General features: G+C 41.1%; 1 protein-coding gene across 1 annotated transcript in view; it reads left to right on the top strand.

Annotated features, from left to right (window-relative positions):
* Positions 1-770: 770 nt before the first annotated feature.
* The window catches only part of FRK (fyn related Src family tyrosine kinase), a 39,913-nt gene continuing 17,805 nt past the window's right edge, over positions 771-22,878 (top strand). The window contains exons 1-3 of the mRNA XM_081000405.1: positions 771-1,675; positions 18,389-18,510; positions 21,204-21,367. Coding sequence (XP_080856531.1) covers positions 1,278-1,675; positions 18,389-18,510; positions 21,204-21,367 — 684 coding nt within the window. The 5' untranslated portion in view covers positions 771-1,277. The remainder of the gene's footprint in view (positions 1,676-18,388; positions 18,511-21,203; positions 21,368-22,878) is intronic.

The following is a 22,878-nucleotide window of genomic DNA, read 5'->3' as shown; positions in this document are numbered from 1 at the left end:
AGCAGTTAGGTCTGGATATTCTAGAATTTTGTGGAAACTCCCCGTCCTCAAAAAAATTAGATTCGTTTTCTTCAGATCTAAAGAATTTTATTATTTGTAACATGCATATACCTCTTTTTCTTTATGGTGCTCTTGCACCATCTTATTCTTATAACAACCCTGTAGGAAGAAGAAGATGAACAAAGCATGTTATTACAGTATTTATTTAAAATTATTAGTTCTGAGGTTGCAACACAGATGGGGCTGTATTTTACTTATTAATTAAATTTATATCCCAACCATCCTCCCAAAGGAGCCCAGGGTGCCAACGCCTAAAACAATACAATTATAAAAACAAATTTCCAAACATCCAGAACAGTTTTAAAAATTAAGAATTTCTAAAAGCATTGAAAAATGATCAAATTCCCTCATGTCTGATAATTTCAAGGTGGCTGTGGGTGATATCTTCCACCTATTGCCACGTAATCAGGAATGTTTTAAATTTCTTCCTGAATGTTAAGAATGAGGGAGGTGGGTGCACCTCAGCAGGAAAGGCATTTCACAATGTGGCCTGGCCATCTGGGAAAGACTTCTGGTTTCTTTGTGAATATGAAATAAAAAAGTGCAAATTCATTGTGCAATAAAATGATCATCAGATGAGGAGAGAGTGGTGTATGTGTTTGAGGGACAGCAACACACACACAGTGACCGAGACAGAAGGGAAAAAGAGCAAACCAGGAAGTGCATACAAAAAATAGTTTGTCCACAAGCAACTCAGCATATTAAAGCAACAAGGCAAGTTAGGTTGGTTATTCATTACCAGGAGCTACAATGTGTGCAGAGCCTCCCTACTGCCAGAGTACATTTAAAGAGAATAAAGGGAATGAGGAGGTGCAAAGATAGGGAAGTTCAGCTGGAAGCTCTGTTTACCTGTTCTGTTGCTACAAGATTTTTTGGCCCCTAACGTGAGGATTCAGGTCTTTCTGACCTATCAGAAGAGGAAGTGAAAAAATTCCCCTGACATGAACAATTGCACTTCAGTGCTCAGATTTCACTCCTGAGCGTGGAGCTGGAAGGCAAGGAGGAAACTCTTATGGTGAAGAAGACTTGGAGGGGGAGAAGCAGAGAAGAGGACACGTCCAGTGAAATCGTTTGCCTTTTGTACTAGAGGAAGGAGTCCTGGGACTATTTCTGAAATGATGCTGAATGGAAAAAATGGGTGTGAAGGGAGCTTGAATGCTTCAGGATAGGAAGAAGGGGACTGAAGGAATACAGGCCACAAGCAAGAAGGGGACAGAATGGGGAACTGCTGTCGGAAATATTGTGCTTGTCTGGAGCCCTATATGCCTTGGCTTTTCAATTGTGCGACTGAGGATAAGTCTAACCCAACTACCGTCAATTCAACTGTGAAGCCAGACTCCCAGGACGCCATCTGTATACGCATCCCAGACCCACCACCTCTTCATCCATCAAAGCAGACTTGCAAATATGTGGCCCTGTTTGATTACCAAGCCCGTACAGAGGAAGATCTGAGCTTCCGAACTGGAGATAAGCTTGAAGTGCTGGATAAATCTCAAGGGAGCTGGTGGTTTGCGAAGCTGCTCGTGGAGAACGGGTCTGCTAAGCATGGACAGAAGCGGCAAGGTTACATCCCTGCCAACTATGTGGCTCCTGACCAGAGCATTGAAGCTGAACCGTAAGTTCTGAAATGTATATTGTTACATGGTACAGCTGACATATAGCAATAGCTAGACCGAGAGCTGGGGGGTGGGGTGGGGGTGGGGAATGACAGCAACTTCAGGTAACAAGGAAATTTGGAGTAAGAATAGTTTCTGTCATATAGACATAACAAAGCAACATAGGTTGCTTCCAGATGACCTGTTTATTGAACATTCATTCTGATTTGTATGCATGGAGATTGCAGACAACATCCTATCAAACAATGGTTATCCCACACTTCCTTGTGCATTTCCCCATCACTTTCATTGCCACAAAATCCTTTAAAAAAAAAAAAAGCAGCATGTTTGTTGATCAAAAGTGCCAAATCCACTTTAAGTGTACAACCTGATTTTGCCAATATGCAGTTGCATCCCACCTGTGAAATAATGACAATCTGAAAGTGGTAATTTAGTAATATCTTTTAATTAAAGCAACAGAGCAAAATAGTGACCTAGGTCAGATGTGATAATAAACCATGATTTATTGTGATGGGAATGAGCTGCAACAAGTCTTGGGGTTACATACTCCCAGATCCGCCTCTGGCATGACTGTGAGGTGGAAATTTGAGCTGTTCACTTCCTTTTAAAAAAAATTAACCATAGGTTGTCATTTCATCCAAACCTGATAAACCGCAATTAATATTTATTATGGTTTATTCAAAACAAGCCAACTTCAAATGATGGGATACAAAGCTGTTTTGTTCAATTAACCAGTTAAGAATAACCACAGTTTAGGATTTGGTTGCACTGCTAAATTGCAACTTGTCAAAAGCAGGTGAAACTTTTGATCTCTACACGGCCACACCAGTACGGTGGAATCATGTGAGCCGGAAGTTCTCTGTGACTTGTTTCCATCACAATAATGAAAGCCTATTGCCTACCAAGCAATGCTTAAATTTTTCTTATTAACATATAAAGTCCTAAGCAACTCAGGGCCAGTTTACCTGAAAGACCACCTTCACTCTCTGTAAGATTGATTAAGATATTCAGAGGAGGCCTGTTGGCCACACAACAATCTGCAGATTGTCATCTAGCAAAAACATATAAATGGGCCTTTTCTGTGGTGGTGCTGTAGAAGCTTCTCCCACCCCCATTATTTGGGCAGCATCAACAGTACCCTGCTTCTAATGTTTACTGAAAACACATCTCTTTGCTTAGACGTTTCCTGATCATCAATACTGGATTCTACAACCGTATATTTCTTGATATTCTCATAGCTGCATTTTGAAATACAGTGGTACCTCGGATTAAGTACTTAATTCGTTCTGGAGGTCCGTTCTTAACCTGAAACTGTTCTTAACCTGAAGCACCACTTTAGCTAATGGGGCCTCCTGCTGCTGCCGCGCCACCGGAGCACAATTTCTGTTCTTATCCTGAAGCAAAGTTCTTAACCTGAAGCACTATTTCTGGGTTAGTGGAGTCTGTAACCTGAAGCGTCTGTAACCTGAAGCGTATGTGACCCAAGGTACCACTGTAGTTTTAATGGATGTTTTCGTGTTGTGAACCGCTTCAAGATTTTCTTAGCAGTAAGAAATATAACACTATTTAAAATAAATAATAATAAAATATTAAGCCATGGTTTTTCATGACTTACAAACCATCACAGCACTGCTGAAATTGTGAAGTGGTGCAAGCAAATTGATAGGAGTTCATAGGATTGTATGCAATGCTGTTCTTCTTATGACAGAAAGCCCTTTGAGTCAGTGGAAGCTTCTAGTCAGCAGGCAAGAGGGGGAGGGGAGTGATATTTTGCATATTCACCCTCCATCCCTGCAGCTCCATCCAAAAATCTCCAGAGGTTTGAAACAGCATAAGGGGGTGGGTGCAGCGAGAACAACAAATTGACAAAAAATAGTCTTCTTCTATACTTCTTGAGTATCGCCCTTCATAAATAACATGGATTTCACTTTAAGAGGTTCTAGGTGCTAGAGCAGAGACAGCCTCAATATATGGTGGACTCTGAATTCCATCAACCCCCAACAACCATTTCAGGGATGATGGGAGTTGTAGTCCAACAACATCTGGAGGGCACCCCATTGACTATCCCTGTGCTGCCGATTGCAACAGCAGAGCAGGTGCAGGATTCTCTATAAGTCAGCATACTCGGAAACATCTGGGGAGAACTCATCAGTGTGTGGATTCAAGCAGTGGCGTAGCGTGGGGGGTGCAGGGGGGGCCGGCCACACCGGGCGCAACATCTGGGGGTTAGGGTTAGGGGGCGCAAATCCACAGGTTAGGGGGCGCAAATCCACGGGTTAGGGGGCGCAAATTACTTGCCTTGCCCCGGGTGCTGACAACCCACGCTACGCCACTGGATTCAAGAATTTCATCTTAATATAGGGTTGCTATTAAAGGAATTAAAATGATAACTATCAACCTTAGCAGCTAAGCCTATCTATTTCAGACCTATAAAATATGAGGATTGTTGCTGTAGTTAAGAAAACTATAAACACACCACTGTATATTATTACACTGGAGAGGTTTAATTGTAGCTTTATTGCAGCTTGTTTACATTACAGCAAAGACAGTGTGTGATTTATATTTGCATGAAAAATAAATGCTGCAGTACTTTCCTTAATTCAACTTACATTTGCAGTGGAGCTCAGAGGTATATGCTGAAAGTGGCTTTGGGGGAAATACTCCATGGAATAGCAAGCAGATGTGGTGCCATGGCACTGACACATGTCTGCTCTCTGTTTGGGCACATGTTACGTTGCCGTATGTTTGGGTAAAATATATTAGGTGCTGCACAAAAGCAGTTAACTACCATGGGGCCCAGCTCTCAGCTTTGCAATCTAAGATACAGGCTCAGGAGAAAAGAGGAAGAAGTTATGTCATAGAGGCTGCAGACCTTTGGTGAATCCTACTCCAAATTAAATTGGCACAAAGGTCATCTGAACTAGTAAATTGAATAAGGAACTAAAAAATACCTAGAAAAATTAACCGCCACTTTCTTTGTACAGCAGCTGAGTTGTGGGGCATTTTAAGGGCTAAGAGGATAAGCAGCGAAATTGGGCTACTCCCAAGAAAATGGGTACATAGGATTGCAGCCCTAGACAACAGTCCTATATCCAGAATCTTTGAATTAAGGCACTTTGAATCTACAGGAAATTACAAGATACACATAGCATTGTGCTGTGAGTAAAACATGCTTCCATGGACCATAGCCCACTTTATCAGAGTGGCCTCTGGTCCCCTTCGCCCTAATAAATCTGCTTGTTTTGTGTGCTGCAGAAAGATGCAGGTAAGTGGACAGCTGAATGTTGGCAATTAGTGGGCTGGGGATCTCTATACTTTTTTCTTTTTTCTTTAGTTCTGCAAAGGAAAAATGAACAGGCTTTCAAAATGTTTAATCTGGCATAATAGCTGGTTGGCACTGAATGCTATTGTCAGTCTTGGTGTGTTGCGACAGCTTGTTCTGCTCCGTGCATCCAAGCTGCAATTCTGCAAGGCAAAAGTGTTTGGCCAGTAATGGTGGTGGCTGGGAGTGGAGTACTGGGCCTTGCCAACAGAAGGTTTGACTGCATGTGGAAATTGGGGATTCTACTACACAGTGCTGGGTGTGAAGGGTGCTAGAGAGCAATACAGCCTAGAAAAGACACATTGCTCACATATGGCAAAGGCAGAGAGAGATGGGAGACAGCTGCAGAAGCTATGCTTTGCAGCAAGTATTTTTTTCCATTGCTTAACCGAGTGGGGAGCTTACTAGGCACCTGACCTGTTACCAAGGAGTGGGATTTGGTGCTGGATATTTTGAACTGGAGACCCAAAAGGACTTGCCAGAGATGTAGGCAGAGAAGCGTTAGCAACATGCTCAAATTTCCATGTGTATCATAAGGCCAGTCCATTCTTGCAAAGTGCTCCCTTCGTGTGCAATGTGACCTCAAAGGGGTTGCGTGTGAATCACAAATTGTGTAGGCTTGATCTACATATAAGTTCTGTACACCTTCCTAGATGAGAAGCTTAGGAAAAATGTAAGGCAGGGGTGGGGAACCTGTGGCCCTCCAGATGTTGCTGGAATACAGATCCCATTATCACTCACTATTGGCTATTTTAGCTGGAGCTGATAGGGAATCTGTGGTCCCCCAATATCCAACTCCCATCACTAGTATAAGGTATGAAGCACATTTCAGTCTCTTAAATTCATACCTTTAAACATGAGTATGGGGTATATAATAGGCTTGTTAACTTTAAAGGCAAAGAGCATCTAAGGTAACTGTGCTCTTCATGCAGACAACATCCTGTTGGTCTCAGTAGCATGCTAGGGTGTTCTTGGTGCTGCCAGAAACACACCAGGTATGTATTGCTGGGTATTCCTGCAATGCTTGATACCAATTTGAATGTGGGCAGATGATCACTTCATTATTTTTTTTGGGGGGGGGAAATGCTCATTTATGGGTGACCTTTTGGGTGGGAGAGAGGGCCTTGCATTTTTTAGCTCACCACTATATTCACATGTGGTATGCCGCTTTAAAAACACAATTGAGAGGTGGTGAATGACTTTCACAAACTACACATAGCACTTGTGTGACTGTTTTCCTTGAGGGTTTTTTTCTAACCCAACTTATCAATATCACCTCCTCCGAGCTGCATCCCCTTGAGGGCAAAAGACAGCTTACAGAAGGAAATTCTGATTAGGTTTTTAAGGTTTGACCCTATGGTGCTATATAGAAAGATTTGTTGTTCTGCCAGTAAGCTTGTTTCTTCTCCAGTTCTCTTTCTCTGTATCTCCTTGGCAAATGCTTTAAATTATTTGGCCAATATTTTCAGCTTTATAATGAAAACATAAAGGTTAAGGTAAAGGTACCCCTGCCCATACGGGCCAGTCTTGCCAGACTCTAGGGTTGTGCGCTCATCTCACTCTATAGGCTGGGAGCCAGCGCTGTCCGCAGACACTTCCGGGTCACGTGGCCAGCGTGACAAGCTGCATCTGGCGAGCCAGCGCAGCACACGGAACGCCGTTTACCTTCCCGCTGGTAAGCGGTCCCTATTATCTACTTGCACCCGGAGGTGCTTTCGAACTGCTAGGTAGGCAGGCGCTGGGACCGAACGACAGGAGCGCACCCCCCCGCGGGGATTCGAACCGCCGACCATGCGACCGGCAAGTCCTAGGCGCTGAGGTTTTACCCACAGTGCCACCCGCGTCCCAATGAAAACATATAGAGAGCTTATTTCTGAGCAATATGATTTTCTTTTTAATGACTCGAACTACAGTATAGTAGTTTCCAGCTCTATCAATACACGTAGTTTTATGATATAAATTAACTATTTGGAATGGTTGCCTTAAGTATCCTAACATGCCTTGAATCACCAAGTTTTAATTTTAACGAGTAGTACTAGTCACACAATTTAAACTTTTGAGAATATGCTCTCTCTGCTTCTGTTGCTTGTCTATGCCTTGCTTTCGATTATATTCAGCACTGCAAACAGGAACCATGGAAACCAACCAATCACCTGTCCTTGCTCTGTTAGTGCCAATTGTTTTGCCTAAACACGAAAATGTCCTTCTGCCAATGTATTATGGACAACAAATGTTAGCCAGCTGTACTGTTAATTTTAATAACCTAAACCATGGAGGGAGGGCTGTGATTGAAAACAACCCCACTTTTGTTTTCTAAACTGGCCACAAAAAACATAGTATCCCTTCAGGCTTGCTTTTTAATAAAGGCCTCTTTCATTGTTTCAGCCAACATTCACTGAAATATGAGTTTAAGTATCAGTTGAATGTTACATGTCAATGAGAAGGCAGCACAGGGCATGTGCACTGAGAATTAAGGTGGCAAAATCCTACAAGCATGTACCTGGAAGTAAGTCTCATTTATCTCAGTGGGGCTGACATTTGTGTAAGCAACACAATGATCTAGGGTGCAGAAATACCGCACATTTAAAGCACGTTATACCCCCTCCCAAATAATCCTGGGAAATTTAGTTTGTCAAAGATGCTGGGAATTGTAGCTCTGTGAGGGGTAAACTACGGTTCCCAAGATTCTTTGGGGGAAATCATGACTTATAAAGTGGTATAAGAGTGCTTTAAACATATGGTGTGGGCACGATATTTTACAGCAGAATATCGGCATTACAGAAAAGGAAAGTTTTGAGGAGGGATTTGAAGGAAGTAAAGGAGGCAGATCAAGGCATAAGGGCTGCAGAGGAGAAAGGGCAGAGTTATTTTGGGAAGCAGTAAACCTCTTAGTGGTGGAGCTGGATATGCAAATAACCCAGGTAGGGATGCACCATGATTTAGAGATAGCAGAGTGAAACAGCTGTTCCAAGGAAAGAAACAACTTTGCTCCGACCCAATATGGAGGCCAAATGGCCAAAATATTGGGAAATACTAGAAAAAGATGGAGACAACTGGAAATTGCGGAGTTTGGAGAAAATGAAGGATAAAGTGCGAGACTGGTTACATTACGCTCAGATTAAAGAAGTTTTTAAAAATGACAAGAAATTAGGGTTCCAGGTGGAGAAATCGAAACTAGAAACAGAATTGTTAGAACCTAAGAGTAAGGTACTTTCAAGGATGTATAACTTGCTGTTAAAATGGAACACACAAGATGAAATGGTTAAATCGGCTATGATAAGGTGGGCACAGGACATTGGGTATAATATTATGTTTGAGGACTGGGAAAGGTTGTGGAGTACTGGATTGAAATTTACTGCATGTAACGCTTTGAAAGAAAATGTAATGAAAATGATATATAGATGGTATATGACCCCAGTCAAACTTGCAAAAATTTACCACCTGACTGACAATAAGTGTTGGAAATGTAAAGAGTGTGAAGGAACATTCTTCCACCTCTGGTGGACTTGCCCTAAAGTGAAGGCGTTCTGGGAAATGATTTATAATGAACTGAAAAAGGTATTTAAATATACCTTCACTAAGAAACCAGAGGCCTTTCTTTTGGGTATTGTCGGCCAAGGGGTGGTAAAGAAGGACCGGACATTTTTTATGTATGCAACAACAGCAGCAAGGATACTACTCGCAAAGCATTGGAAAGCTCAAGATCTACCCACACTGGAAGAATGGCAGATGCAACTGATAGACTACATGGAACTGGCTGAGATGACCGGCAGAATTCGCGACCTGGGAGAAGAGAGGACTGAGGAGGATTGGAAGAAATTTAAGAATTATTTACAAAAACATTGCAACTTGAGTGAATGCTAAACAGGATGCTAGATCAAAATAATTGAGCACCACTAATTTAGATGATTTAAGAAAATAAGTGAGATTGAGAAAATATAACTCTTTTTGAGAACTAGAAGATTATGAAATATAGAAGGGATATAAGAATGCAAATAAGATAATAAATTGCTGACAAAATGTTATAACGATGAAAGTGGGAGCGGGAGATGTGAGGAAGTCCAAAGAAAATGTGAAACTATGTTAAGATATATGTTACATTGATTATTATGTCTATTTCTATTGTAAAACCCAATAAATATTTATTAAAAAAAAAGAAAAAAAAGAAACAACTTTGCTCCAAGTGAGTGAAATTCTGTCATGTTAACTGTATGCATTATATAAAAATGTTTAGACTGGATAAACACTGAACTTGTTTTCACTCTCCTGCAAATAAATCCTTTACAGCTGTGTGTCAACAGTGCTTCTTTCCATGGAAGCTTGCTAATATTCTGGTCATTCAAAGATTCCCTGTGTGGGCCACTCTAGTTTGAATATCTGGAGATAGGAAATTAAATGCTGGAATTAGAAGAAAGAGTATGCCAGCTTAAAGAATTAACTTGTGTTTTTTTCCCTGGTGACTTCAGAAAAATCGAGTATTAAAAATGTTCAGATAGGTTTTGCTCACAGTAGATCAAAGAAATTAATGAACTTAACTTAGTAAACTTAGTAATGTTCATTAATTTCATGGAATATACTCTGAGTAAAACTTAAATACCACCCCAAATATTGTTGAAGTTGCACTGAGAAATAGAGGCTGTGAAAAATGGGGATAACTTGGATCCAATATGTAAGATAGTCTTAAATCTTGATGTTTATGAGAATGTCTGGAAACAGTGTCAACTTCTTAGATTGTATGTGACCTAAGATTTAGTTATGACTAAATGGGTCTGAAACCTATAAAGAATTACAGGTAGTTCAAGGACCTGCTATGCTCTAACATCAGAAAGAGAATCAAGAATGTTTTTTAACCAAATGTGGCATTTTCCACATCTAAGGCTTTGTGGTTTAATATTAACAAGGCAATAAAAAGATTGCTTGACTGTAAAATACCCCTTGATCTTCTGTTATTACAGTGACATATAAAATAATTGATAGGCACTGAAGATTGTTATGCTAATTGCTGCTAAAATTATCTATGCTAAGCGCTAGGTGGACTGGGAGTTTCCCACCACTTCACAATGGAAAACTAAAGTGCACAAAAGAACAGGTTTTGAAAGATAAAGAAAAAGTGTAACATTTTAAATTAAAATTCACATATGTTCCTTGATTATTGGTACAACAAAGCACGTACAGCAATTCACAATAATCATGCATTTAGTTTGTTATAAATCAATATTGATGATTTTTTTTGGTATATGGATGTGTATCATGCATATGTATGTCCCTATAGATTACACAGTAATGACAAAAAGAAAAGAAAAAAGAGTGACATTTGTATAATTTAGTAGCAATAAATGTCAGCTCCTGTCTTCAACTGGAGGCAATATCTGCCATATATCCAAATGTACTTTGCTCTGCCTTGTAAACAAGGATTTAAAGAAATAAAAAGAAATCAGCTGCATATTGACTTTAGGAGCATGATAACACAATCCTATGTATGTCTACTCAGAAGTAAGTCTGAATGAGTTTCATGGCGCTTACTCCCATTGTAGCATGAGAGCTTTTAAATCAGATGAAATTGCACAAGAAATTACTCTTTGAAAGAATGCAATATGTTAAACCTGATTATGCCAACGATTGTAAGCAGGGCATTCAGAAAGTGATTGTCTGAAGAAAAGGATAACTTATGAATTCAGGTTGATATAATGTGATATGCTGGGCAACTTCAGTGAAGGAATTCAAGCTTCAAAGCATGTACTATTTGGAGTAAAGATTGGAGTAAAGCTATGAACGAGGATCTCTGTGTAACTAGCGATGGGTGAGCACTGATGTGCCCATGGCGTGGCCCTCTGAAAGAAAAAGTTGCCCCAGGACCTCTGGCCTAAGCTTTCCAACACTCTATGAGGTACTTGAGAGAGAAAAATATCTCCAAAAACACCCTGTTGCCCACCACTGCTTTCCAATATAGAACCTGTTTCCTCTGATCTCTGTTCTACATTCTAGCCCTAGGCTTGAACTGGTATTTTAAGGGGAAATATTTTTTTCAGATGGAAAAAGTGAGGTGAAATACGGAAAATTTTCTCAATGACTAGCATTGCCTCTTTGTGGATATGCTCTGCGTTTCCCTTCCCATACTCGTCCTTCTGTTTTCTGTCTTCACCTACACTGCGACCAAAAATAACTCTCCTTTATTAAGAAGCTTAAGTGGGTGGTAGTGATTAATAGTCTCTAGATGTCATACTTTAAATGCACAGATACCTCTTATTTGTTGTTACAATAATTAGGTTATTCAGCTGCATGGATTGGACCAACAAGCATGATTCATAACCTTACATATCAACTGGATTATGTACAAAGAACAATAAATTATGCAGCCCAACATAGCTGTCTCTGAAAACTTGAAGGACTGGTTTTCTGCAGATCAAAAATGGGTTTTGATTATGAGGATTAAGTGATCAAAATAGTGTGTGATCTGTTTGCATTCTTAAAAAAACACACCTCTTCTTTAGTGGGTCCCTACTTCAGGCTTTTGTCTTTCCTCTGGTAATACTAAGTGGCAGAAGTTTTCATAAAATATCTGAAAAAAATCAAGTGGCATTGCTTAGTGGGTTTTTTTAATGTTTTGCTTAAATCAGACTAAGGACTGATTCCTATGGTTCATGCTTTTTTTAATCAGTGATGACACTACAGGAAATAGATGAACAAAGTTCACAATGAAATGGAAGGGCGTAAATTACCTGCAAATAGAGGTGATAAGTTAGGATAGTGCAAAGGTACCGTATATTGGCACAATTAATGGCATAAGATAAGAAAAAAGGGGAAGGATTACAATGTCATTCCATAAATGTGTTCACATTAAAATGTTTTTTTTTTCCTAATTAGCTGCATATGGAATCATCCCTAAAATGAGGAACAATCAAATCTAGGGATTCTGGAGAATCCATTTTTCATTTCCACCCTGGACTCTTGAACTCAGTCCATGAATCTAGTCAATATGAACTCTTGGATATGGGTTGGTGTGAAGGTTTGGGTTTAATGTCCTGCCTTGGACCACTTCTCTATCCAGGAACTGACTATTCACTCTGGTATGTTTAACAACAGCAGTGCAGTATCAGGAATGATGGTGGTCGAGACAATAATCCTAAGGATTTTATCTGAAAATTATTTCACTTTGGGCATTCCCACGATGGATGAAATAATTTTCCAACTATCCTGCAGCCCCTCCAACAAGGTGAGGACAGAAGATTATTGATAAATGCAAGTGGGGGGCTATAATGCCATCTGTGTATCAGTTTCACTTTCTCTTAGGTCTGAGTTGAGGATACAGCCATTTGAAGTGGCAGCACTAAAAGCCCTGTGCTACATCACCCTGTAAAACTGTGGAGGCAAGTTCTTCCGTCCTGCTATAGTCCTGCTATATATGATGGTAATGAGGAGGTGCCCTAAATAGAGCAATGAATAAGTGTAGACATCCTTGGCCTGTGTCCCTTCTGCTAGCAGCTACTAAGCATACCACATAAAAAATACTGCCGGTTCCTAGATACTGATATCCAGTCACATTTTAATTAGTGCAGCTTCCCATTAAAAAGGCAAACCACCCTGTTTGTATGTAGTCACCAGTTAAATATTCAGCTGAAACAATCAAGAAAGAGCTGTGATGTGAGTCAGAACAATACACTCAACTAAAAACAAAACAAAAGCCATATCACCACAAGCAATTCTTGATTGCTGGATTCCTGTTCAAAGAGTTTTGACTGGTGTGCCAGCTTCTAAGCTTTGATATACAAAGGGTCTCTCTCCATCTCTCTCTGCCTCCATTTCAGCCACTTGACTTATAAATGATCTCTTTTCCTGGTATTAGAAGATAAAAGTAAAGCTGTAATGAAAACTCCCCCTCCCTACTTTTTTTTTTACTTTGTGTACGCTTTGGTGATCCAATTTTAGCCGTGCAATTACATTTTATCTGTGTGAAGGCAACCCTACCATTAGCTGACAAAAATGTTCCCTGTGCTAGGCAAACAACGGCTCTGTTATAAATGCAGTTAAGATAGTAGCTTTAGATTCCTGCTTGCGCCTTCTCCAAATATGTGTCAAGCCCTTCGAAACTGATTTCCAATTAGGGCTAAGATAAAAATACTAACAACTCCCTGTTCCTTCTCTGGATTGCGATTATGTTTTTGGCACTCACAATTTTCGTTTACATTTGGGAAGCATTTGTGTAGGGATGCCATTGACCCTGTGAAGGGCTACACAGTTTCATCTTCATTCCTGTAAAATGGGATGCAAATCTGGGACGCCATCTTTCAGGTTCACACTCCCATATGAGTCACATGACCCACACAAGATCGCAGCCCCCCAGAAAAACGCTTTTTCAGGCACAGCACACCAAAATGTGCATCCCAACCTCCTCTTTCGTGTGTACAGTGACGAATGAAAGCCACTTGAAACTCTACAGGGGGAAATTAGCAATACTACTACTACTACTACTTCTACTTCTTATACTACAGTGGTACCTCGGTTTAAGTACTTAATTCGTTCCAGAGGTCCGTACTTAACCTGAAACTGTTCTTAACCTGAAGCACCACTTTAGCTAATGGGGCCTCCTGCTGCTGCCGTGCCGCCGGAGCACAATTTCTGTTCTCATCCTGAAGCAAAGTTCTTAACCTGAAGCACTATTTCTGGGTTAGCGAAGTCTGTAACCTGAAGCGTATGTAACCTGAAGCGTATGTAACCCGAGGTACCACTGTACTACTAATTTATTCTTTATATCCCGCCCATCTGGCTGGGTTTCCCCAGCCACTCTGGGCAGCTCCCAACAGAATAGTAATAATAATAACAACAAAAAAGTGATAAAACATCAAACATTAAAAACTTCCCTAAACAGGGCTGCCTTCAGATGTCTTCTAAAAGTCAGATATTTCCTTGACATCTGACGGGGGGGGGGGGGGGGGCATTCCACAGGGCAAGTTCCACCACTGAGAAGGCCCTCTGCCTGGTTCCCTGTAACCTCACTTCTTGCAGTGAGGGAACTGCCAGAAGGCCCTTGGCGCTGGACCTCAGTGTCCGGGCTGAACATTATCATCAAGTTGATAAATGTGTACATAGTCATAGTTTTCATGCCCTCATATCATCCTGGATCATCACATTACAGCATCCTGTTTGATGTATTGACTTGTTACTCTCACATTCTCATTGGAAAAATAGATACTCTTTAGTTGCTCAGTGCCTGTAGGTACCAGTTGTATGAAGCAGTTTCTAAGAACACGCTGATAGTCCTGCTCTCTGGATGTCATAGGCAGATAGGGATCTCTCCACTGCAATGAGAACTCTAGCACTTCTTTATTCTAGCACCTCTTTCATCTTCCCTGCTCCATTTCTCTTAAAAGGGTGGTGAAAATGACATTAATATTATAAACTGTCATCTGCAATATTATGGAGAAAACAATGAGGTGTTTTGTAGATTATAGTTTTGCATGTACTAATAGAAACTGGATCTATAAATCAATGTCATGAGAGGTGGGAAGCTGAAAACTGTGAGTGAATCATGTAAAACTATTTCCTATTTGCTAAGAAGGCTGGACATGCCCTTATACTGAAGCCAACATTCTTCTGACTTCACTGAGCCCGTTATTATTTCCTCATTCCTTCTAGAAATGTTACTCATAGTCGAATGCTTGTTAAAATAAATAAGTCACTGTTGTTTCAAAGGCTTCCTTTTGGAATCCACTTTACTTCCTGCTATATAGTCTAAATTTGTCAATCAACTTTTGACCTTTGCATGGGAAACTCTCATGAGTTTCACCTGCCTATCCACCTGCAGTGCCAGAATAACGCCATGGCTTGTGATGCCCTGATCTCTAGTAGGCACCTACTCCTGGTATTGGACATCTTGGCATAATACAGCGAGTGTGCAGTCGCTGCAACAACTCATATTTTCCATGATTGTGCTTTTTCTGGCAAGGACATTACTTTAGTTGGGTATGGGGGGTGCTGATGTTGCTGCAGCTTGCCTGGATGCATCTGAGGAAGGGCGAGGTGGCAGCAAAGCTGGAGCTGTGCAGGTGCAGATATGGGAATGTTGGATTGGCTTTGCTGCTGCAACTTTACCGGGGTGTAAGAGGGCACTGGTTTCCATTCTGACCTGTATTTATCACACACAGCACTGTTTCCATTCCAGTTTGGCTTCCAACAAAAACAACAACAATGTAATTCACCTCACTGCCTTTTGTGGCAGACTTTTCTGTATTTAACTATGTAATCAATTACTGCATTATAATAATAATAATTTATTATTTATACCCTGCCCATATGGCTGAGTTTCCCCAGCCACTCTGGGTGGCTCCAAATCAAATGTTAAAAACAATACAGCATTAAATATGAAAAACTTCCTTAAACAGGGCTGCCTTCAGATGTCTTTTAAAAATAGGATAGCTGCTTATTTCCTTGACATCTCATGATAGGGTGTTCCACAGGGCGGGCACCACTACTGAGAAGGCCTTCTGTCTGGTTCCCTGTAACCTCACTTCTCACAATAAGGGAACTGCCAGAAGGCCCTTGGTGCTGGACCTCAGTGTCCAGGCTGAACAATTGGGGTGGAGTGGAGACGCTCCTTCAGGTTTACAGGACCGAGGCCGTTTAGGGCTTTAAAGGTCAGCACCAACACTTTGAATTGTGCTCGGAAACATACTGGGAGCCAATGCAGATCTCTCAGGACTGGTGTTATGTGGTCCCAACGGCCACTCCCAGTCACCAGTCTAGCTGCCACATTCTGGATTAATTGCAGTCTCCGGGTCACCTTCAAAGGTAGCTCCACGTAGAGCACATTGCAATAGCCCAAGCGAGAGATAACTAGAGTATGCACCACTCTGGCGAGACAGCCCGCGGGCAGGTAGGGTCTCAGCCTGCGCACCTGATGGAGTTGATAGACAGCCACCCTGGGCACATTGCACACCATTCATTTCAACGCCATGGAAACACAAGGCAAATGGGGGAAAGGGCGTTAATTGCACATTGTTTGCAGACTGAAAACAGCAACAGTGTATATTAGTTGTATTCACTGGACTGATTTCCGTTCTAGACGTGGGACAAATTGCCAAACATCGACAATTGGCACTCTAGTTTCTGTTCGAATTTCCAGTCATTCCTAACCTGCAGAGTCCCAGCCTCGCTGCTGCACTGCCCCAACCCTGTCTAGACAGAATGAACTTATGAAAGAACCCATGTGAAACTGGCATGGATCAGAAAAAGGCTAATCTGTCAATTCCTAGGGGATGGGTGGCTGAAGACATTAAAAATGCTTAATGGTTTGGTTTGTTTGATAATAGGAACCATCAGCCATGCCGGCATGGAGGGGGCAGTTGCAGGATGACAGGGGTGTGATGTCATCACAGGAAAAATGTTGGGGTGTAATGTTCGGCACTCCCTCCTGCAAAACTCAGGTTGTAAACGTGTAGAATAAATCAAATTTCTTAAATACACTAGTCTCCACTGGGCCACATTTTAAAAGAACACAAACCCTGGTTAAGTTCCAATTTTGCTATCACTCAGCAGAGATTGAGGTGACCCCAATACCATTTGGGGGTATGGCCTTTCTCCCTTGGACGGGGGTGGTGCTGTGGGTAAAACCTCAGTGCCTAGGACTTGCTGATCGTAAGGTCGGCGGTTCGAATCCCCGCGGCGGGGTGAGCTCCCGTCATTCGGTCCCAGCTCCTGCCCACCTAGCAGTTCGAAAGCACGTCAAAGTGCAAGTAGATAAATAGGTACCACTTTATAGCGGGAAGGTAAACGCCGTTTCCGTGTGCTGCGCTGGTGCTGGCTCGCCAGCTGCAGCTTCGTCACGCTGGCCACGTGACCCGGAAGTGTTTTCGGACGGCGCCGGCTCCTGGCCTCTTGAGCGAGATGAGCGCGCAACCCTAGAGTCGGTCACGACTGGCCCGTACGGGCAGGGGTACCTTTACCTTTACCTTTCTCCCTTACTTAGGCCATACAATAATACTCATCTGTCCCATCATCAAAGAAAGAGGCAGATAAGCTACAATCCTGGTCCACCACCATGTCCTGCTTGTTTCTCTTACCTCTTTGGTTCTCTCCGTCACAAAACAGACAATGTGAGGACTGGATGTACCAGCAATTCAAAAGTTGTTTGGGGACTGACAAATCTGTTTTTCTTTGTATCACTCTCTGTGCTCTGAAATAGGTGAAAGATGGAGGAACTTCTAAACCTTCTCAAGTGTGTGTGTGTGTGAGAGAGAGAGAGAGAGAGAGAGAGAGAGAAAACTTGAGTAATGGTGTGTATATATATATAAGGCCATGAAGTGAATATGTAAAATTTAATGTCTCCCAGCCACTTACATTTTCTCTCTTTTAACATTTTGTATAGTTAACCACAACTTGCTTCTTCTCACCTTTACTATTCATACCTTAAATTGTGTACCATTTATCAAGAGTGATAGGTTACTTATTCCTTACATATTATAGAATTACATATTATTGATTAAAGAAATAAAAAGAAATATTATATAAGAGTGATAGGTATATAATTTGGAGTAAAGCTTTGTTCTTAGGTCAATAGCAATATTTTGTACTGTCTAAAAATGTAGTCAAACGTTTGTTTTAATCTGTTTTGTGATTTGTTTGATTGTGCTACTTTGTAAATCTTTTAAATCAAATACCACATACCCAGATGAAAATCAGCAGTGAGGCAGTAGCCTTTACCTGTTGCTGCTGCTGCTGCTAAATAATAATAACTCAAGGCACCTTACAGATAAAAACAAGAATCACCAAAAACATAGAAAAAGAAATCATTAAAAACACTGAAACATTAATAGAATTAAAACTGTATCCATTTACCTGATCTCCCATCACTGATGTCACTGAAGCTTAACTTGTCCATGGGGCAAATGCACCACTGGGACTGTGGCATTGGCTCTGCCACTGTGTTTTCACCACGCTGGCCTTGCCCCTATCCCTCTAAGTAAGATGTAGTGACACCGGTGATGGGAATCAGGCAAAGTGCCATCACCCCGCTGACCACTACTGATGAAAATTAATGCATTACCCAGCATTCCTCAATTACATTTATGGTTAATAGCAGCTTCATAACTTTAGTATCCTTGATTTCTAAAACCCCTCTCTAAATTTATTAATGGTGTTCGTTACTGATGAGCTTTGTTAACAGATTCTAAATAGGTCATTTTAAGTACTGTTTTTATTGCAATGGTTGTTTTCTATTATAAGGCACTCTGGGCTCCTCTTCTGAAGAAGGGCAGGATAGAAAACAAATGCATAAAGAGTAACCTTTGCATCCGTTCAATAATGCCATTCGTTTTGTTTCCAGCTGCTCTTCAAGTGTCCAACACAAACATAACTTTGGCCATTAACTAGTTCTATGGCTTTCTTTCTGTTTTAGGTGGTTTTTTGGTGGTATTAAACGAGTGGATGCTGAGAAACGGCTGCTATATCCTGAAAATCAGGATGGAGCTTTCCTGATCAGAAACAGCGAAAGTCTAACGGGTGAATTCTCTCTTTCAGGTATGATGACTATTTTCTCTTTCTTCTTTCTCCTGGGGTGTGTGTGTGTGTGTGTGTGTGTGTGTACACACACACACACACACACACACACACACAGTCTTGACCTTATTTCTCCTGGGTTTGTTCATGAAAAATGTCTGTGATTATTTCTTTCACAAAGGTACATGAACTGGCAATAACTGCTAGAACTTAATAACTTTTTAAAAATATTTTAAATTGGGGGGGGGGAGGTTTGCTTATAATTGAATATGTGAACTAACAATGCAAGCTTATACTTACCTGCTCTTAAGTAAGTGCCACTGCATAGGGCTCACTCAAAACATTTTGTTACCTGCAGTTGAGGATAAGATGGCAGTTTCAGCTTTCCATCGGGAATTTTTTAATGTTTAATGTTTTACTTTTTTTATGTGCTGTGAGCCGCCCAGAGTGGCTGGGGAAACCCATCCAGATGGGTGTGGTATAAATATTATTATTATTATTATTATTATTATTATTATTATTATTTCTTCCATGTACTGAAGTCGACTAGCATTTGAAACTTATTTAAATCCATCATACCAGAGTATGCTAGTTTGCTACTCTGAAGTTGGGGAAAAGAGCATTTTCTGATCCAAAATTAACAAACTCAGTGAATAATACATTTTTTTGGTAGAGTTTACATCTCCCTTTAATATCACACTTGCCATAAAGTAGCAACAGTGGTTCCTCAGTTTGCCGACTGTGGTGGTGTCTGAAAGTAGATATAATTCTGTAGCAGAATCAGGACCAACCCTACCAATAGGCAGAATGAGATGACCACCTCAGGCAGCAGATGCTGGGGAATCGCAGCAGCAGCTACCTGACTATGTCCTAGGGCAGAGCTGTGTGTGTCAGGTGGCCCGTCCTGAACCCCTACAGTTAGTTTGTGGACTCAGATGTGGTAGAAGACACTCTTCTGTTGCCAGAATTGAAATAAGTTTCAAATGCTAGTCTAGTCGACTTCAGCAGATGGAAAGGTGAAGCTGCCATCTTATCCTCAACTGCAGGTAACAGTTGAGGGTGAGCCCTATGCAGAATGACTCCCATCAGTTCTTCCACTTCTCCTCATGCACCCTCTAGCCCCACCATGCATATGGAAAAAGACCCCTAATATATGTAACCTTCAAGTTTGATCTTCATTCAGATTCTCTGTATAATAGTACCATAAAAGCATATGAATTACAGTGCACGACTAAAGACTTGGGGGATAATCTAAAATAATATACTCCATATGACACCTATACACCCTCTAATGATAATTTGAGATAACTGCATGCTTGATAAAGCTTGACTGCTTAAGGAAGATAGGGCTAAATATTCATTTAATATACAATTGCTGGTGATTAAAAACTCAGTTTACATGAAGACCCCTAAAGATGCCTGCCAACTGTATGCAAATAGTATGGGCTGCCAGTTGGGCACATGTAATGTGGAATGAGAGCTCCAATCACATAGACTCCATCTATGTGTACACCCTGTACCTATAAGATACATTTGAAGCCCATTTTGTCTCTCAGTGAGTTCTGGGCAATGTAGTTTATGCCTCACAGAGTGAAAATTCCCAGCAATCCTTCACAAACCACAGTGCCCAGAATTCTTTGAATGTGCTTCAGAGATATAGTGTGTACACACCTGCCACTCTGCTACTGACAGTCATCGAGGTCCGAGGTTACGATGAAGTTGGAACTAAGCATGGCATATGATGCCATACATTACGCACATTGCCTAAATAGTGCATGGCCCTTAACAGCTATGACCTCCTGGCATTTGGGAACTTTTTTAAAAAAAATTGATTTAATATTTCAATCTATGAGTCCTCTTTGTGTTATAAATAGGGCTACTGTACCCCAGAGGTGTCTAAAAGTAACTCCTGTTGGAAGTATAATGTGCAGTAATGGTCAGCTTGCCATTCTATAATGACAGAATCATGACATTTTCCTTATGAGACAAGAATATACACACGTGTGTCTCTGAGATTAGTATGCAAATAAAATATTTTGTACCATTTTATTAAGGCACCATATGGTACCATATGCAAGTAATACATGATGGTAAATAAATAGGGATATAAAGGTCTTACAGAGCAAGCAAAATTATAAGAAGTCAATGTAATTTTATTTGGGGTAAGTTATCCTTATTTCAAGCTTCATTCAAGAGCATGGCTATTTCCAGCTGAGGTACCCCATGCCTGGCAGAGGGAAAACAAACCTTTAAAACAAAGTTTAACTTTGGCAGGGGGTTCCCAGTTGCATCCACTAGAAATATATGTGTATTATTATTATTATTATTATTATTCCCCTGTCATTACATAATACACCATTCAGGGCAAAAGCTTATAAGACTGGGTCACTGGAGGCTCATTTAGGAGGCAAGTTTCCTGGATGGATACTTGACTATATTATATTATGATGTGTGTTGTTTTTATGCAAGTCTTAGGCAATTCACAATGCCTTCCTTAGGGGAAGAGTCGTAGCTCAGTGGCAGGGGATCTGCTTTGCTTGCAGAAGTCTTCAGGTTCCATCTCTGGCACCTGTGGGTGGAGTTGGGAAATGTTCCCTGCCTGGATGCTGGAGAGCATCTGCCAATCAGAGTGGACAACACTGAACTAAATGGCTCAACATCCTGACTTAGAATAAGGCAGTTTTTCCTCTGTTCCTTTGTTTTTATTTTTCTAGTACGGGATGGGAAGGTTGTGAAGCACTACCGAATCCGACGTCTGGACAATGGCGGCTTTTTTGTGACGAAAAGGAAAACTTTCCCAACTTTGAATGCTTTTGTCAGATACTACAGTTGTTCCAGCGACGGGCTGTGCGTAAAGCTTGGGAGGCCATGTGTAAAGGTAGAGCTAACTCAGGACATTTTCCTTTCAAAATGGAGTGAACTTTTGATGATTGAACTAATAAGTACTTAACCCTCCTTCCAGCCATGATAATAGTTTAAGAAATGATGCATAACTGCACCGTGATATGGGATAGCATATCAGTGATAATGACAACAAGAGAGCCATGCAATGTTTGAGAAATAATTGTATGGCCTGGGGGAGAACATGCCAGCATGTTACTTATGAAGTCATAGTATAAACCCATATTGAGATGGAATCGCCACCCTCATAACTCCAGCTGTCTATAAGTACTGACTGAAAAACAAGAACTCAGAACCCCATCAGATTCCTACAGGCAATATTTTGTTATTCTAAAAGCTTTCCTGGTTCTCTCTATCTCTTTCTAATCTAGGGATATAATAATCTTTCAGATTCTAAAAGAAGTATCAACATTGTCCTCCTCTGAACCCATTCCAATCTGTCTACAAAGTTGAAGAGACCACAACCAAAAGCAAATCCCCCTTAGACAAAAAACAAAAACAAAACACAACTCTGATTCACATCAGAGACCCTGCTATGTGCCCATCTATGAGAGCCATCCATTTGCTGGGTATGGGGAAAGGGCTTCCTTGGCAGTGGCCCCACAACTGTGAATTGGCTTCCAAGCGAGATCAGGCAAGCCTCTCTCCACCCACCAGATTTTCAAGCAGCATCTGAAGGACATCTGTTCTCTGCCACTGTTATGGAGCAGTTTTAAGTGGGCTGCTAATGTGGCAATGTTGTTTTATGCTGTTTATACTGTGTCTAACAGCTGTGCTGGGCAGACTGTAGCTTTTATGTGTTGGCAAATGTTAAGGTTTGGGGCTGTTTTATAACTGAAAGTTTAAAATTGCACTTTGCATTGTTGCTCTATGCTCTGCTTGCTGCTTTGTGAGGAGATCCTTCTAAAAAGCGGAATGAAAATCTATTTTTAAAAAGTAAAGAAATAAGTCAAACTAAGATGGAACATACAACAGTGCTGCCTATGATTGCATAGCTTTTGCTTATCCTTGAAAAAAGGTCCTATCTCCTGAAAGCAGTACAGATTGCATGTAAGTGAAAGAAACATTTTCCAATAATGTTAATTTTCAAACAGTGTAAATTAATAATAAAGGTCTTGCAACAGTAACTTGGGCAAGTACCCCTTGATTTCTATGGAATGTATTGATTCTGCTACACAAGTTGACCTTTTTTTTTGATGGGACAGCTATGCATTTGGATCCATTTGCATCCATACATTATATCGGGGGAATGGGAGACACAGCAGAATGGACCCTACCCTTTCCTGTCAACATATAATGTAAAAAGCTCCCAGAGTGTGCAGGTCTGTGCCACTCCCTACAATAACATAACTCCTCAGAAAATGGGCCAGTACTGGCGTATCGCCAGTGTGGTCGCACAGGAGAAGGGATGGTGCCGTGGCTTCTGTGGTAATGTGAAGAACCCAACGGTAAACAGTGACAGTCCATCCGTCACTGCCTGTTTCTGCC

This window comes from Podarcis pityusensis (genome assembly GCF_964106645.2).
Source record: "Podarcis pityusensis genome assembly, chromosome: 3".
NCBI lineage: Eukaryota > Metazoa > Chordata > Lepidosauria > Squamata > Lacertidae > Podarcis > Podarcis pityusensis.
Note: the sequence above shows the minus strand (reverse complement) of the source record. Positions and strands in the feature narration are given on the sequence as shown.